Source organism: Lutra lutra, chromosome 8 (assembly GCF_902655055.1).
Source record: "Lutra lutra chromosome 8, mLutLut1.2, whole genome shotgun sequence".
In the NCBI taxonomy this organism is placed as follows: Eukaryota; Metazoa; Chordata; class Mammalia; order Carnivora; family Mustelidae; genus Lutra; species Lutra lutra.
This window is the reverse complement of record NC_062285.1, coordinates 133,915,083-133,932,574: the sequence shown is the minus strand read 5'-3', so window position 1 is coordinate 133,932,574 and position 17,492 is coordinate 133,915,083. Positions and strand designations below refer to the sequence as shown.

General features: G+C 58.1%; 1 protein-coding gene across 2 annotated transcripts in view; it reads left to right on the top strand.

Moving 5' to 3' along the window:
• Positions 1–358: 358 nt before the first annotated feature.
• Positions 359–17,492, top strand: part of TMPRSS6 (transmembrane serine protease 6) — a 33,793-nt gene continuing 16,659 nt past the window's right edge. Inside the window, exons 1-8 of one of the 2 annotated variants that reach the window (XM_047739784.1) lie at positions 359–557; positions 4,940–5,136; positions 9,492–9,625; positions 10,229–10,296; positions 10,819–11,003; positions 11,261–11,302; positions 14,823–15,027; positions 16,496–16,632. In XM_047739784.1, coding sequence (XP_047595740.1) covers positions 4,941–5,136; positions 9,492–9,625; positions 10,229–10,296; positions 10,819–11,003; positions 11,261–11,302; positions 14,823–15,027; positions 16,496–16,632 — 967 coding nt within the window. In that variant the 5' untranslated portion in view covers positions 359–557; position 4,940. The other variant, XM_047739785.1, reaches the window with a different exon arrangement.

Here is a 17,492-nt window from a genome sequence, read left to right as displayed (position 1 = left end):
CCCAACCCACTTTCTCCTTTTCTGTCCCCAGACCACGGGGGCCTCCGGTTCTCTTTCTGGCCACTGGCCCCTCTGGTCTCACCGAACTCGGTAAGGAGACTCGTGTGAGTGCCTGGCCCACAGCACGGCCCCTCTGCACAGCCCCCTGTCCTTGGCCACCCCCACCTCGTGCTCTAGGGGACCAGGGGCTGTAACCAGGCAGGAACATCACCAGGCAACAGGCCTCAGGGGAGAGCTCGGATCTCCCATACCTGCCTGCCAGCCTCCGGGGTGCCCATGGGGCGGGGTGGGGCGGGGTGGGGCGGGGCGGGCCCTGCCTGGCCCCTGCCTCTGGCCTGTTTACCTGTGCTCAGTCACAGTGCGGACCTAAACCCAGCAGCAGGTCCATGGAGCCTGGGGCCACAGGCCACAGGGGACAAGGGCCAGACACCCTGGCCATGGCTCTGGGCCATTGATCCAGCCCAGGCTGGCTGGGTGGGGGTAGGGAGACCTTGGCCTGGACAAACAGAGGCTCTGGGCCTGCGTGCCGACCCGGCACCCACCTGCCACTCCCAGAGGTAAGCGGGGGCCTCCAGAACAGGGGACCGGGATCTGAGAATGACCCAGTGACAGTGTCCCTTCAGAGAGCCAGGCCCAGCTCCCTGGGGCTGGAGCCCTCCACCCAGCTCTGCCCTCTGCCCAGGTCTGCAGGGCCGCATCGGCCAGACAGCAACTGGGTAAGCGGAAGGTGAGGGGTCCACAGAGCTGGGCTGGAGGTAGGACAGGGTGTTGCGAGGCCGGGTGTCTGCGCAGGCACGGCGGCAGGGCAGGGACTGTGGGTTTGGGGTGCTGGGAAGCTGGGGTTCAGGTGCGGCTGGTGGACTCTGGAGCAGGGACTGGGTGGAGGAGAGGCGCAATTTGCCAGGCTGAGCACCCCACTCTTGCTCTGCAAGACCAGATGTGCCCTGCTCTGTCCCCGCACACCTCCCTGGGCTTCCCGGTGTGGGATCCAGGGACCTGAGCCTAACTCTGTGCTAAATGGGGGACCCTGAGCTCCCAGGCCCAGAGATGAATGCTGCGGGCTCTGCTTGCATGCGTGCATGTGTGTAAGTGAGTGTGCACACCCTCGAGCATGTACACACGGGTGTGAAGTGTGAGCAACGCCTCCACAAGTTTATGGGTCACAGATGGGTATGTGGGTACTGTAATGTATCCCCATTGGAGCACACCTATGTATGCATCTGTGATGTATTGGTCTTTGTGGAGGGCATTTCCAGGCACACGGCCCCACACTTGGGCTCACACGAAGTAGCAGGGACCTACTCTAGGCCCCAGGGAGCCTCGCTAGAAGCTTCTTCCCACAGCCCTAGATCAGATTTCTGGGTCTGTTCCTCCCCGCTCTGCCCTGCCTCAGAAGAATGACCGTGGCAAGTCATTTTATATCTCTGCACCTCATTTCCCCCAGCTACTAGAGATAACAAAGCAGAGGTCCCCGGCTAGTGGAGGCTGAAGGAGAATGTGGTTGGCGGCATCGTCCAGCAAAAGGCCGGCAGGTGGGACGAGGTCCAGGTCCGCCCCCGTGAGCTCCGCTTCCAGTGGTCAGAGAGCAGGAGGAACAGGTGCTAGGGAGGGGGCCAGGGGCTCGGGTCAGAGAAGAAGCTTCGCCTCTCCCTGCCCCCAATGTCAGTTGAGGCATATCCACCCTCTGCTTCCAGGAGCTCACCATCAGGGGGCAGCGGATGCCCCCAAGGTGCTGTGAACAGTGATGGGGGGGGCCCAGGATGCTTCAAGAGAGGCAGCCGCTGGGCATTCTGGGAGAGTTGCCAGGAAAAGGTGGGAGCTGGGCTGAGGTGTGCAGGGGTCAGCTGGGAGCGGGCCAAGTCAGAGGAGGGTAGCCCAGGCAGAAGGAAAAGCATCTGGGAAAGCCAGGTGATGCCCACGAGTTTTCAGGGTTCCAGGAACGATCTACGTGATGCTCTTCCTGCAGAGCGAGCTAAGAGTCCTTGACCTGTAGATGTTGCCTGTAGATGTTGCCATCTTCGTTATTGACAGAATGGACAGCCGACACATCCAGTGTCACTGGGGTGCCAAAAGGGGAAAGAGGGAGCGGGGAGAAAAAGGCAGGAGAAGCCGCCGGGCCACGTGTACCTACAGCCCCTCCAGCTGTGGGGAAGGAGCTGGGATCCTAGCACTCAGGGGCTCCACGACAAGGATGGAGAGCCCAGCCCTGCTGCTGGAGAAGGCACGCAGCTGGGAGAAGCATACAGAGAGGAGACAGAGAAAGGACACAGAAGCCTAGCATGCAATTTGAGGTCGCCAGAAGTGCTCTGAAGAAATTGGAGCAAAGACATGAAGGAGGGAAAGGCCAGGCCTTGGAGCAAACTGAAGGAAAAGGGAACAGCCAGCACGAAGGCCCCGAGGTGGGATGCACCTGATCTGTGCAAGGTCTGGCAAGCAACCAGGAGTGGCTGCAGAGGAGGGTGGGAGGGGACAGAATGACCAGGGTCCCAGGAGTCCTGGTGGGAGGTGACGGGGAACCCAGGTGACCCTTGGGCTCTATCTAATCCTGGGTTTTTACACAGTGGCTTTTCTAAAACTGGGCTCCTTGGAGAGGCTCACAGTCCTCCCAGATGGGGGTGAGGGGGCGCTTATGAAGGAGATGACTCCGTGGAAGGAAGGCCTGGTCTGGGGGGTGGGAAGAAGAAGGGAGGGGGGCCTACTGCACATCTGACCCTCGACTGCTCCCCTTGGTGCCTCCTTTGAGAGACCTCCGTCTGACCTTCCCTGTGCCTCATTTTCCCCACTAGTACCCCGACGATGTGTGAGGCAGGGGAGTGTAGGGGTCACGGTGCAAATCTGGAGACACAGCGCTGTGTTTTGCAGCCTGGCTCTGCTACTAATCAGCTGGGAGAACTTGGCCAAGTTGCTCAACCTCTCTCTGCCTCAACTTCCTCAACTGTATATTGGGGTTAATAAAAAGAACCTACTTCCATAGGGTCTCTGTAGGTGTACATGAGACAGTGTGTAGAAAAGAGTTGAGACACATGTCCACTATTGTCACCTCTGGGCCTCCCAAGTCCCCAGGGCTCTGTGAGTCACCCTGAAATAGCCCCTTAGTGATCTGGACTCAAGAGTCAATCAGGGGTGTGGCCATCTCTGGGAGAAGGGGTAGACCTGGGCTGAGGGAGGGCAAGGAGCTGACCTGTCACCGGGGCGCTCCCTGATCTAGCCCCGCTCAGCTTGTCGGGACAACCTGTTTCTCACCAGGGATGCTAGGGACACTTTGGGCAGTGGGCGGGGCTGTCCCCACCATTGCAGGATATGTGGCCCCATGAAAGCCAGCAGGGCCTGCCGCATGTGTACTGACATCCTCTGGTTAGGGGTGAAGGGGGTCCCAGTGCAGCTGAGAATTGCAAGCAGTCCTTCTTCCCTTGTACTGGATGGGGACTCCAAGGGTCCCTATGGCTCGGTGCCCGAGACTCTTACCTGGGAACAATGCCAGGAGGAGTGAAGGAGCAGGGAAGCCGGAAGGAGGTCCAGGAGGCCCCTTGAATCCAGGTGGGAGGACTTTGAACTACACCAAGGAGCCCCATGTTCAGAAAACCCACCGTGTGAAAACCCAAGTCACAGCTCAAAGCAAACCCCTCCCACCTCGACACACATACACATCTGGGGATGGGTGTTAGTGCTACAGCAGCATTTCTGGATGCAGTAAGAAGAAACTTCTCGGTGGTCTAGAATCCTCGCTCAGCTTGGTGGGTGGGTGGCTGGAGACCCTTCTCTGTATGGTGGGAAGATCCGCCTGAGAAGCCGAGTAACACCTGAAGTTTCCTGGGTTGGGGGAGGAGGTTCCTGAAGATACAGCTGCGGGCTCAGGGCACTGAGACGGACGTCACTCGGTTATTATTAAATTCTGATTGTTCATTAACAGCTCACTTAACAGGAAGCAGCCCAGGGTGGTGGGAGGAGCAGAGAGTCAGACACCTGGGCTTTACCCCCACCTCCTGCTGCTTTCCTGTTATATGACCCTGGGCCAGTGGCTCAGCCTCCAGGGTTCAGTTTTTCCATCTGTACAATGGGGTTGATAGCGAGGGACAGATATTAGAATCACACTGGGAAAACGAGGCTAGAAAAACCCCAGAGTGAGTTGTGATTAAAACACTCCGGGTCTCGGTTTCCTCATCTGTCCAATGGGTACAGAACCCTGACTGGTGTACAAAGGTTCAAGCAAGGTGATACACGTCAATTGTCTGTGCAGAGTGGGCCTGAGGAGGAAGAACACTGGGGACAACGATCCTAACATCCCCGGGTGACCAGAGGATGAAATGAAATGTGTTCCATAGACACCCAATGAATCAATGTTAATTTGTGCCCCCTTCCCTGTCCCGAGGAGACCTTCAGCAGGGGAGACAAGAGGGATGGGACTTCTGGAAGGGCAGCTCTCTGGCCCAGCAGGGTGGTGGCTCAGGGCCTTCCGGGGGAGGGTTTAAGGGAATGGGAGAGGGGGATCAGTATTTCTGGAAGCTGTGCTTTGGAGAACCAAGAGGAAGGAAAGGCACCCAGTGCAAGGAAAGCCAGAGGCATGAGGAGCTGGCTTATAGACATTTGTACTCCAGGAGCTCCAGCTGTGGATCTAATCTCCGGAGGGGCGGGGGACTCAGGCATGGAAACCTCCACCCGGCCTCTGGCCACAGAGGGGCTGGTATGGCTACAGAAGCAGGGGTCCCAGAGCTGGATAGGTTCCCGCTCTGCTGCTTGTCCTCTGGAGCGAGCTGCTCCGAGGCTTGCTTTCCTGCTCTATGAGCTGTCTCGGGGCCCACTCTCAATCACTGCTTCTAGGGTTGGGACCTTCCTGTCCCAAGGGCAGGGGGGGTGTCTTCCTTCTTGTGCCATTGATCTTTGGCAAAAGCCCCTTTGCCACTGTTGGGCCATTTCCAACCCTGGTCTGTTTCTCTACCAGGATGCCTGTGGCCGAGGCCCCCCAGGCAGCTGGTGGACAGGGTGATGGAGGTGACGGTGAGGAGGCAGAGCCAGAGGGGATGTTCAAGGCCCCTAAGAACTCCAAGAGAAAAGTCCGGGACTACCTCCGCCTGGCACCGCTGTGGCTGGCCCTTGTCCTGCTGGCTTCAGTGGGGGTCCTGCTCTGGTATTTCATAGGTAAGCGGTGGGCCCTTCTGGGAGAGGCACCTGGCGATGACTTGGGATGGCTGTGGGGGGTATATAGCAAGACAGATCAGAATTCCAGGCTCAGCAATGCCTAGCAACACACTGCATACTCTTGGCCAACGAGCTTCCTCTCTGAGTCCTCCTTCTGTCCCGTGAGATGGGAGAGCTACTGCACCTGTGTTCTAGGTCCTGGGGCTCAGGCCAAGTGCAACTTCCTTCCTGGCACCAAGTGTCCCCAGCTGGGGAAGGAGTGATCTCACAGCACCCAACTCTTGTGAACCAACAAGCAGAAGGAGTATAACATTGCCTCCCCTTCCCTGAAGCCCTCCTGGGTTGCCCCTGGGCTCGGAGCCAGTTGGCTCCGTGGGAGGAGGCCCAGTGGCGCCGGTGGTACCTGCACCATTTAGCACCTCTGCTCACTCGAGCCCAACCTGAGAACTTTTCTAGGGTGGGGACCACAGCCCCGCCACCTCCGGGTCTCCAGGGCCCCAGCATGAGTGGGGAAAAAGGGGAGGGAGACACAGAACTCGAGTACCCAGGGGGCTGCCCTAGCACAGAGCTGGCTTTCTTATCCCAGCTCAGGCACACCTGCAATTCAACACCCAATGAGAGGGGATCAAGCAGGCAGCCCGGGGCCCCTCCCCTGTCCTGAACTCTGGCCTCCCCTTCCTGGTATCACAGCCCTCAACCGGTCCCCTGGAGTCTCAGGAGCACCTGGCCCATATTCTGGGTCCATTTATCTATCCTTCCATTCATTCATGCATACATGCATGGATTCATTCATTCATTCAATAAACACTCCTGAGCACCTGCCGTGTCCTCCTCTGAAGCTGATGGAGAGCGTACCGGGTTCTGTTAGCTCTTGGCAACGGGAAGGAACGGATAAAGCATGTTAGATGCTGCTGACGAAAACACTCCCCCGCACTCTGGAAGCTCATTCCCTAACGTGCACTTATTCAGATGCTCAGCACCCAGCCCCTTCTGTGCGCCAGGCTCTGGGCCAGGCTCTGGAGACAGCCCCTGCCCGCACCGGAAAGCACGGCATGGGCTAGAACAGAGGAAGCGCGGGCCCGGGGAGCCATGGAGACAAGACACCTTGCCCAGGTGATCAGAGCCTTTCCAGAAATAGTTGTACTGGCTAAATCTCGTGGTGGAATTTCAGGCTCCTCAAAAGGAATGGGGACCCACTATGGAGCCTCATCAGGTCCATCCTAGGCCCAGATCCAGGGGGCGTCGGGGTAGGGGGTGTCTGGAATGAGCCCCTGGGCCGATGCCCTTGGGAAGCCCAGGCCTGCAGTGACTCAGAGGGGACCGCGAGTCTGCTCAGAGCCTCAGAGCCACCAGCGATGTGGGGGGGGGAGTGGAAGCTGTGTGCATTTCACCACCGGCTGGAAGCCAGCACCCCAAATAGCACAGGGCCACCAAGGCCTCCTCAGGAGGCCAGATAATTAGTCTTCAGGGTAAACCACGGTGTCAGGCTGGAGGGCCAGGAACTCGACTGCCAATTGTCTTTCTTTGTGGAGTCTAATTTCTCCTGATTATGCTCCAGGAGTGAATCACCCCTCGGGGAGTGGGTGTACCATGGGGCTGAGGACCCAGGGGCTGAGCGCTGCAAAGCCTCAGCTGGGGGAAGCCAACTCCAGCGCCCACAAAGGGAGTTAGGATAAAGGCCACACTTCAGGAGCTGTTTGAAGGATTCCTCCCACCTGGGCTCAGGCTGTGCTCCGGGGGGCTTGGCACTGGGCAAAGAGATGCATGTGGAAGGGGAGAGGGAAAAGGGGCCTAGTCTATGGGCACAAGAGAAGCCCAGAGTGAGTTGCCAATGACTGGTTGAGTGGCAGTGTGACTCAGAAAGGGACTGAGGAGAGGAGAGGTGGGGGTGGCAGCTGGCTCCCCCCCACCCCGCCAGCCACACGCATAGCCCCGGGGCACCAGGGTACATTCTGCTTGCGGTGGGATCCTTTAATACTGCCTATCTGTATTTTCCTCATACTTTCCCCCTCCTGCTCTCCTGGCTGACAGTTTACGCTTTCTTTCCAAACCTCCCGCCTCCACACACGCACACTTTGCCCCCTGCTTGGACAAATGGAACCACTTAGAAGAGAAACCCCATGGAAGCTGGCCACATGCCTTCCCAGAAGCACCCATGGGATCTGCCCTCCTGCCCTGTCCCCACAGGTGAACCGTCCCTGCCCTTTCCAAAGGCAGCTGTCCTCCTGCGCAGTGGCCAGATTCCAGCGGTGGCCTGTCCCCGTACGAGCACATTCCTTGTTCCCTTAGCCAAATCCCGCTGGTGTCCCCCACCCCCATTTCTCTGTTCCTCTTTGCAGCAAACGCCTTGAAAGAGCTGTCTCCGATTCTGCACCCCCAACCCCTCGAGCAAGTTTTCCCCATCTGGCTCCCCTGCCCCCACCCAGTGGTGCTTACCAAGGTTGCCCATGGTCAGCTTGCTAGATCCGATGGCCAGTCCGCTGTCCTCAGTGCATCTCACCCATTGGCAACCTGACCAGGCACGTCACTCCCTCCTCCTTGGAGCCCTTTCCTCCCTTGGCTTCCAGGGGGCCCGCATTTCTCTTCCCCCAGCTCATAGCTGCAGCCTCTCCTCCGTGTCCTTCGCTAATGGAGGGATTCTCCTTCTCCCTGCTCAGCCCACCTCTTTCAGGGTCTCATCCAGGGCCCCTGGCTTTAAAGATGCATCCCACCCTTCCGGTTGCTCCCACTGACTCCTCTCTTTTACACCCCAGCCCCAGTTTGCCAGCAAACCTGGTCATCTCTAACTGCAGACTGTAGCCTGCCTCTGATCGCTCACTTCTCACCACCTTCCTGCACAGCCTGGTCCAGGCTCCGGTGCCCCACGCCTGGCCAACAGATGAGTCACTGGATGACTACGGAAGCCTCCCGTGGGTCTCCTGGCTTCTGCCCTTGCTTCCTTAGAGCCTGTTCGCCACACAATTGTGGAGGGATCATTTCAGAAAGCAGATCCAAGCCCCTAACCTCTCTGCTTAAACCTCCTATGGCCCCTACCTCATCCACAGTAAAACCGATGTCCCCTGTGGTCGGCCCAATGCTGTGTGGCTGTCCTCTCCCCCTTCTCATCGCTTCTTGCTCTCTTCCCCTTCTCTCTTTGGTGTTTCTGAAATCCACCAGATGAGCATCTGCCCCAGGGCCTTTGCACTTGCTGGTTCCCCTGCCAGGATCACTCTTTCCAGAGATTAACATCCATGTGACTAACATCATCGCCTTCTTCGCTGCCCTCCCTGGGGCAGCCCACCCTCCTCCCTGACTCCCACAGCACTTACACCTCTAATGTGTTCTATGCTATGTTTGTTGTTTATTGTCTGATTTTTCTCACTAAACTACAAGCTCTTAAGGGCAAGGTTTTTTTCTTTATTGTTTTATTCATGGTTCTACTGACATATCCCTGAGTGCTTTAGACCAGCACCTAATGTAGCAGGTTCTCAAGTCACATTTGTTGAATGGATGCATAAATTGAATGAATAGGGGTATATGCCCAGGGCTATGAGTCTAGTTTCTTCACTGTCAGCCAAAACAGGTTTTTACAAAGTGGAAACCTGATGATGTCATCCTCGATCTTAAACCCTTTGTGGTTTCCTTTGTGCATCAGGTAAAGACCCAAATCCTGTCTTGCTGAGGTCCCAGCCTCTTGCTGCCCTTCCCCTTATCTGATGGCTCCAGCCAAAGAGGTTTCAACCCAGTGCTCACCATTAGCCCTCTGCCACAGGGCCTTTGCATATGTTGTTCCCTCTGCCCTTAAAGGTATTCCCTCCCTCCCCCCTTCCCAGTGGATGCTCCAATCCTCCCATCTCAGCTGGTCGGTCATCCTGGGCCAGGCCGTGTTTCTTGGTCATGTTCCCTCAGTTGTACCTTGGGCTCCCCTTAAAGTCCCTCACTGGAGTCAAGCCTGTCTCACCCACCATGGGTAGCTCTGCAGGGGGGAGATGCAGCTGTCTGGGGTTACTAGTGTACCCCACACGGTAGGGGCAGCCGGGACAATCTGGGGAAAGGAAGGGTGCAGAGAGGTGCTAACCCCTTCTAGGCCATGTGGTTTTCCTGGCTTTTACATCATCTATATCCTGGCTGGATGATTGCATCAGCTTCTGACTGCGAGCCCTCAGGAAGTGATCCACGGGCCTCGTCCTCCCTGTCACTAAAACACACTGGGTGACATGATGACAGGGACAGAGATGATGATGATGGTGGAGCCTCAGAGGTCCCAGATGCTGGAGGCTGAGCTGTGGGTCTGGGTGACAGGAGAAGGCGTCGGGGAGACAGGAGTCTCCCCTGGCTGCCCCCTTGGTTGACCTTGTTGGTTGCGTCCTGCTCAGGGTACAAGGCGGAGGTGACGGTCAGCCAGGTGTACTCCGGCAGCCTCCGCGTGCTCAATCGCCACTTCTCCCAGGACCTCGCCCGCCGGGAGTCCAGTGCCTTCCGCAGTGAAACTGCCAAAGCCCAGAAGATGGTAGGGAAGGGCTGCGGGGACGGGAGGGGATGCACGGGGTGAGGAGGGGTGGGGAGGCCCTGATTATGCCAAGTCAATGGGTCAATCCCTTGGCCTTGGTGAGGGGACAGTTCCGAGGATGCCCACACCATCTCCCGGAGTTCTGTGTCGGACTGTGCCTCAGTTGCCCACAGCTCCATCCTGCTCCTTAACAGCCACGATGGCTGTCCCCCTTCCAGTCATGAACATGTGCACACACTAACCAGCTGAGCTCCCGTGGCTGGTGGCTGGGGGTAAGGAGCAGACTCCAGAGCCCAGTGGGGATTTCTAGAGTTGAGGGGTGATTTTTGACAAGAGGGAGAGAAGCTGTGGGGGGTCTGGTATAGGCTAGAGCTGATGGAAGGGCAGTGTTGGGGGGCAGTGCCCAGGCATAGGGGGAGGGGAAAAGATTGGGGGTGAGGTTCTCCCTGAGTGGCCACTGCCCCCCAGGTGACTAGGGGCAAGCCTCTCTACCTTGCAGGTGCCTGTCAAACGGGGTGGCCGGGAAGGGCAAAGAGCACTCCAAGGCAGGAAGGGGGTTTCTGCACACGGTCACCAGGGGGCTCTCGTTTTCCCTCCTTTCAGCTCAAGGAGCTCATCGCCAGCACCCGCCTGGGTACCTACTACAACTCCAGCTCAGTCTACTCCTTCGGGTGAGTCACTCTGGCCCCCTGACCAGCCCTCGCTAGGACCTTAGACTCAAAGAACAAGAGGGGATGCTGTAGGCTACTGATGCAATGCCCTTGTTTTTAAAAATGGGGAAACCGAGGCACAGAATGGCAACTGGACTGCCTGGGTGCGAACTCCTTTCACTGAGCTCGGTTTCCTCATCTGTAGAATGGGTACAACAATGTGGTAGGAATCCACACTAGACAACGACTGTGGTGTGCTTGGGCCTGGCACGCATCAGGCAAGGCCGTGGTTGGAGTGGGAGTGGCGGGGGGTGCCCTAGCTGTGCCATATGAGTACCCGCCTCTGATCGGTGGCATACCCTCCTGTGCTTCAGTCCCCCTGTGACACAGGGCAGCAGACAGCATCTTGGGTGTTAGGAGGTTTCCATGAGGTGGAGGTAGGAAGCGTGAACCAGGCTTGGTGGTCTCCCCCGCAGGAGCAGTGGGTTGGGCAGGGCCAGATTCCAGGCCCCTCCCCATCCCTCTCATTTCTGCCTGCCTCAGGGAGGGACCTCTCACCTGCTTCTTCTGGTTCATCCTCGAAATCCCCGAGCACCGCCGGCCGATGCTGAGCCCCGAGGTGGTGCGGGCGCTGCTGGTGGAGGAGCTGCTGTCCACGGCCAACAGCTCAGCCCCTGCCCCCTACAGGGCCGAGTACGAGATGGACCCGGAGGGCCTGGTGATCCTGGGTCAGTACTGGGGAGGGGGATGCGGGATGGTGTGGCCAGGGTGGCGCAGTCTGGGATGCTCTCAGGGTGGGCCTCCAAGTGACCCCAGAGCCAGGATGGAGGCTGGGCTGCAAGGGGGCGGGAAGGGAGGTGGCACTCAGTCAATTTCAGACAGGCTGGCTCTGATGGTCTCTTCTATTTTCAGTTTCATTTTTCATTTCATTTTCTTTATTTACTTTTGGTCTTTGTTTATTTGTTTGTTCCTTTCCTTTTAACAGAAGCCAGCATGAAAGACATAGTTGCTCTGAATTCCACGCTGGGTATGCTCTTTTGTTTCCCCTCTCCATTTCCTTTTGAGTTGCCCTTTTGCTTGGCTTGGTCAAGTGTCAGGGGACCATGTGGCTTGCGGTGAGAGCAGGGAGCAGTGGCCTGGGGTGACCCAAGGGGTGCCATGGTGGACTCGGTGATGAGTCCTGAGCAAGGCTGGGGCCGTGGGGGGAGGTGACCATTGTGTATCCCTGCGTGTGTGCGTGCATGAGCGCGTGTGCGCATGTGCGTGTGTGCATGTGCGTGTGTGCATGCATGCATGCGTGGCCCGTGTGGGGTGTGCCGGTTTAGGTGCACATAAATATGACTGCTTTTTCATCACTGAACTCAGTTTGCTCACAAGCTAATTTCCACCCATGGACTTGGTCTCTTGGAGATATTTCTGTCACATTCAAGGATACTCCCTTCCCATTTTCCTTGTCCTTCTTAGCCAGGCTCTTCTGCCCTGTCCTCCTACCCCACTCCCATGCCATATTACCAGACTCACCCTGCTTTCCTCCCAGAGGTTCCACGGTCTTTCTCCTGAGCCCTGGGAAGCAGAGTACCAGAAGGGCCACCATGCTGCACAATGCCAGGGAGCACTGTCCACATCGCAGTCTGTGTCGTGCAGTGCACCACCTGTGCTACTGTACCCTGCGGTCCTGAGCACAAGCTCTTACATTCTCAGGTTCTTCTTATACTACCTAGAGTTTCTACCCAGAGCTGAGGCCGGGCTGAGGACATCGGCCCCGTCTCAGGGAGGGAGGCAGAATTTAAATCCTCATTATTCCCTCTCTTATCTTCTGGTTGGTCAGATGCTTACTTCTTTGGTAGATGGAGGTGATGAGCAATTTTCAAATTGCTAAAATCATGATTCTCAAGCAAAACTGTAGTGAGCCACACGTCAAAGATTTAGTTAACATATTAATGAGGGAATGAGTAGAATGGTAAAACTGGTTCAAAGGAGAATGTGAGAAACTGATCCATCTACATACCTACTTATCATCTACCATCTTACACTGCGCTGCTACTCACATCGCCCTGACCCTCGGTCGGACTGGGCTTTCCGGCTGCCCTTGCCTGTGCTGGCTGTCCATGGGTCCCCAAATTGCTGGCAGTGGCCTTGTAATTATTTTATTTGGTTCAGTGCACATCTGGAGTCCCTGCCTTCCAGGAGCACAGTGTCTAATGGGGGCGAGGATGACAACTCAAATCCTTTTTATAGGCTTTGTGAACATTTCCCCCATGCCGGCCCCAGGCAGGCTCTGGGGACACGAAATGACCGTGTCCTCACCCCTGTCCTCGGAGGAGCTCTGAGCCCATGAGAGAGACAGACAAATAAACAGTGTCTCATAACATCAAGTGCCAGCACTAGAATAGAGGTCCCAGAGGCAGCAGAAAGGGGGAGTTGCTCTGCCCTGGGGACGGCAGATGGACACCAGGGACCTCCATCCAAGGCAGAGGAAGGGACCTGCTTCTAGAGGGAGAGAAATGTTGCTCCTGACTGGGGAGGAGGGGAGTCCTGGCTGTCCTTGTGTGGGCCAGGCAGCAGACCCAAACGGGACAGAGGTAGAAATCTGGCAGGTGGAGAAGAGGAAGGGACACTTGGGGCAGAGGCAAGAGCATGAGCAAATGGCAGGCGAGGAGAATGCACTGGGCATGTGCATGCACTTTCTCTCGGTGACCAGTGGTAACGGGGTCACCCCAAGATACTTTGGATTATCAACAGAGACCAGCACATATCTCTCCACTCAGAAAAAGAGTAATTATTAAAATGTCAAAAACGAAGCATCAACTTGGAACAAGACTTAGAGACGACAGATGACCCGAAACAGACAAGCAGCTTTCCCCTGTCTCTTCCGTCTGCAGGAGTCACAGATCTCCCCCTGGGGAACTCTGCTCCCCAGTTTGAATCAGGATGGCCAGGGGCTGGGGGGTTGAGGGAGCAGCATCTGAGCAAAGCCTGTTCATCTGCATTCCATCTTTGGTCCTCAGAGCACCTGGAGAGAGAGGCAGGATTAAAGACTAATGCAGTGTTCGTTTGACAGAACCCAGCAGCTAAGCAACTGGCCCAGGGTCACTGGGCTAATGGGAGGGGGCGCCAGGACCTGAGGTGGGGTGTGGGCGCTCCCTGCACCCTGAGTTGCCCCCCACACTCTGGGGCTTGTTCCCACATCCCCACAGCTTCACTGGCTATGGGGAGGCTTCAAGGAGATACTTGTGGTCCAGGGGACAGATTGTTTGCTGCTGGTTTCTGGAGCCTAAATCAAACCCATGGTGGGGGCCCGATGGCGATGCTGGGGGAGGGAGTTCGTGCACAAGTGGTGTAGACGGTGGGGCTAGAGTCCAAACCCAAGACAGGAGGTGCCTGGGGAGTGGGGGGGGGGGGTATTGCTGCTGATGAACCAGGTGTGAAGGGAGAGTGGCCAGCCAATGAGACTGTCTCTGTCTGCGCCTCCAGGGGGCAACAGCCGAAGGGTGACAGGTCTCAGGACTCGCTCCCCAGCCCCACCTTCTGCCTCTCCCCACACCCCCCACAGAGCAGTCACTACACACGCGCTGAGCACCTACTTAGCGTGAGGTCTGGGTGCTACACCGGGCATGCTAGCGGGTGTCACCCCCAAGCAAGTGATGACCCCGCGAGGCTGGTGTCACGGCCCGCATTCTCCAGGGCAGCCAACCAAGACCCAGGGAAGGTTCGGTGAGCCCGGGTCTGTCTGGCCCAGCTCTGTAAGCGGGAAGAATCACAGCAGCCAGCTCGGCTCACGGAGCCCTCCCGGCAGGCGGGCATCAAATGCCTCATGAGCGCAACCTGTTTCACTCTGGCGTTTCCTCCTCCTCAGCCTGAGCTCACTTCCTCTACCCAGGCTGCTTCTCAACCCCCACTGGGACGCGCTCTCCCCTCTCCTTCCCTTACGGCACCTTGATGGTCTCCCAGCCTCCTCGGAGCTGCTCCCAGCAGCCAGAGGAGTCTGTGACCCAAGCTCGGCCACGTCCCAGCCCTGCATAACCCTCGGTGGCTCCCCATGGCCGTGGGAGAAAGCACCTCCTCTCCTAGGTACAATCTGGCCCCTGCCTCCCTTCTCCAGCTTGTTCTCTGGCCTCAAACCCCACCCGGGCCCCCGGCCCTTTGCTCACACCGTGACCCTGTCCGCTACCCGCCAGATCTTCCCTGCCCTGCAGCTGGGCTCGGCGTCCTCTCTTCCTGAACTGTTACCGCTGGGCTCTGTATCTGTCCTCACCGCTCTTGGTGCTCCCGGGCAGTGACTGAATCTTTGTGACACTCGCCTGGCATGGAGAGCTCAGGGAGGGCTAAGTGAATGAATGAACGGACCACTGAGTGAATGCATGGGTGAGGAGACTGGAGACGGAAACCAGCAGGGAAACAGAGAGATGGGACCTAGCACGTGGGGGCCCATGCCCACCCAGTGGCTCTCCCTGCACCACCCCCGCCCAGGTGAGGACCAGCTGGCCCCCTGGCTCTCTCCTCCTGGTGAACAGGGGTCAGGGGGCCTGTCCCTCTCCCTCCTCCAGGCTGCTACCGCTACAGCTACGTGGACCAGGGCCAGGTCCTCCGGCTGAAGGGGCCCGACCACCTGGCCTCCAGCTGCCTGTGGCACCTGCAGGGTCCCAAGGACCTTATGCTCAAGCTTCGGCTGGAGTGGACGCTGGCCGAGTGCCGGGACCGGCTGGCCATGTACGACGTGGCTGGGCCCCTGGAGAGGAGGCTCATCACCTCGTGAGTCCTGGGAAGGGGGGTGGGAGGGTGAGGGTGCTGAACATCACCCCCCACAGTCGGAGATGAGAGGCTGTGTGACCCCGGTCCTCGGTATCTGGTATCTGAGAGACAGCAAGGCTAGCACACAGAGGAGATAGGAGGCTGGAAATGGCTGTGTGCTGTGGGCAACCCCCCTTCCTTCCCCGAGTCTCAGTTTCCCCGTCTGAGACAGAGCGGTTGTACTAGACCACCCCTCAGGTCTGCTCTGGGAGGTGACAAGGCTCATTTGAACGCTTTAGAGCCTGGCAGCACCCTGCACTGTTGCTTCGTAGCTGTGCGTCCTAAGACAAGTGGCTTTGCCTCTCTGAGCCTCGGTTGTCCTCGCCTGTAAAATGGGTGCATAGTCACAGCTGCCTTAAGGGTTGTGAGGCTTGAAATCAAACCACCGGTGTGGAGATTCTCACACATAGCAAAGCCATCCCTTACTACTACCTGGTGATGTCTCCGTTAAATAGCCAGTAACTGCTGCTGGCGGTGTGGGCTGGGGGGCACCAGGCTGCTGCCTTCTCTGGCTCAGGCTGGCCCAGCTTCCAGGCAGGAGCGGGGGTGGGACCTGCGTGTTCAGGTCAAGGGCAGTCCTTGAGGGTGAGCGGGGACAAGGTCCTCCCCAACCCCCTCCCCCCACCCCGGGGCCTCTCTGAACTCCTGGCTCTGAGGCGGCAGGCACACTCATTTACACACCCCCGGAATGATGACCTCAGCCTGGGGTGTGCGTGGGCTGGGTTCTTGGAGGGCTCTGGGAAGCGCACAGAAGCCAGACACCATCTGATTTCCAGGGCTGATGAGGGTGGGGACGCTGATGGGCTTCCCCTGGGGCTTCTTCAAGTACCCCTCCCCCCAACCCCAGCCTGTTGTCAGGGAGGGGACACAGCTCAGCCTCATCCCTGCTCACGATGGCGCACACGCACCCCGTGCCACCTCGGGGCCTTGGAGGTCTAAAGGGGTGGGTCAGACAAGATCAGGGGATCGTCACCCTTGCACCCCAGAGCCGGGAGAGGTCTTCAGGGGTGATAAGGAGATAGAGCAGAAGGGACTTCGACCGACTTTAACCCCGTGGCTTGTTGTGGGGGCTCCACGCCCTGGGAGGCTTCGAGACGTTTTAATTACAAGGTGGGCTCTGCTGCCAAGTAAAGAAAAGAAACCCCAACATTAGGTGACCTCAGGACCCTCAACCCTGAAACCTCATCTCCCTGCAGGGTACAGGCTGGGACCTCAGGGGCACAGGGATCCAGGGGGACCGGAGTTTGGTGGGGACAGTCTGGGCAACCTCCTGGTCTCTCTCCCCTGAGGAGCTGGCCTGACCCTTCCAGGGCTTCCAGTCAGTCTCCTGGGGCAGAGAGGGTCAGACACCTGCGCAGGGACACACAGCAGTCCACCCAACCCCCTTCCAGGCCCCACTCGTCCTGGTCACCTTCCTCTGTCCCTCCAGGGTCTACGGCTGCAGTCGCCAGGAGCCGGTGGTGGAGGTCCTGGCGTCCGGCGCTGTCATGGCGGTGGTCTGGAAGAAGGGCTTACACAGCTACTATGACCCCTTTGTGCTCTCCGTGCAGCCCGTGGCCTTCCAGGGTGAGGGGTCAGGGGTCCCTGGGGATGGGAGGGGAGCCAAGGCAGATACCCAGGGCACAGGCCGGTGTGCCTTTCACCTTCTTTGCTGTCGTTGAGGTGGGATGGGAGCAGAGGGAAGGTTCTGGAAGCCCCTCTGCTCTCCTCCTTCCCAAGCCTTTGGCCCCTCTCTCCTGTTCTCTGTTCTCACTCCATTTCCCCACTTTCTACCTCCCTCTTCTACCCTCCCTGTCCCCTGTCCCTTCCCTCCTTCCTTCTCTCTCCTGCCCTCTTTCTGTTTACTGTCTGTTCGGTCCCCATCCTGGACCCGTGTCTCCTCTCTCGGCTCCTCCCCTGGCCCTCTTCCCTCTGTGTCCGCTTGAGGCTGGAGGGTGGGTCTGTGGTCAGGAGGCCTGAGATCCTCAGATTTATCCCCAGACCATCCTCTCACACCAAAAGTGAGCCCCACAGATCTCCCAGGAGATGGCGCTCGGCTCAGGGAAGGCCACTCACAGTGTTTCCGGGAAGGGCTCTCCAGGCTGCCTGCTGGCCTCCACTGCTGGCCTCCTGTTCCAGATCTCCCTCCCTTCTTCCCTGACCCCCTTTCTCGGGAAGAACCCCATGCTTCATGCCCTGGCTGTCCTGGGGCATGGATCAGCCAAACAAACCTTGCAGGTTCCAGAACAACAGGAGACCACGAGCCACTGCACCCCACCCCCAACCCGGCAGTCCCCCTCTTTCTACTTGGTTCTCCTTCCTCTCCTGGTGTTGACCCCAGAGGCCTCCTGGCAGTGACCCAGGTCCCTTGATGCCCGTGCTGGGTTCTGGCAGCCCTCTGGAGGTGCCCAGGGCTGAGAAGGTGCCGGAGCTGGCTCTGGCTCCGT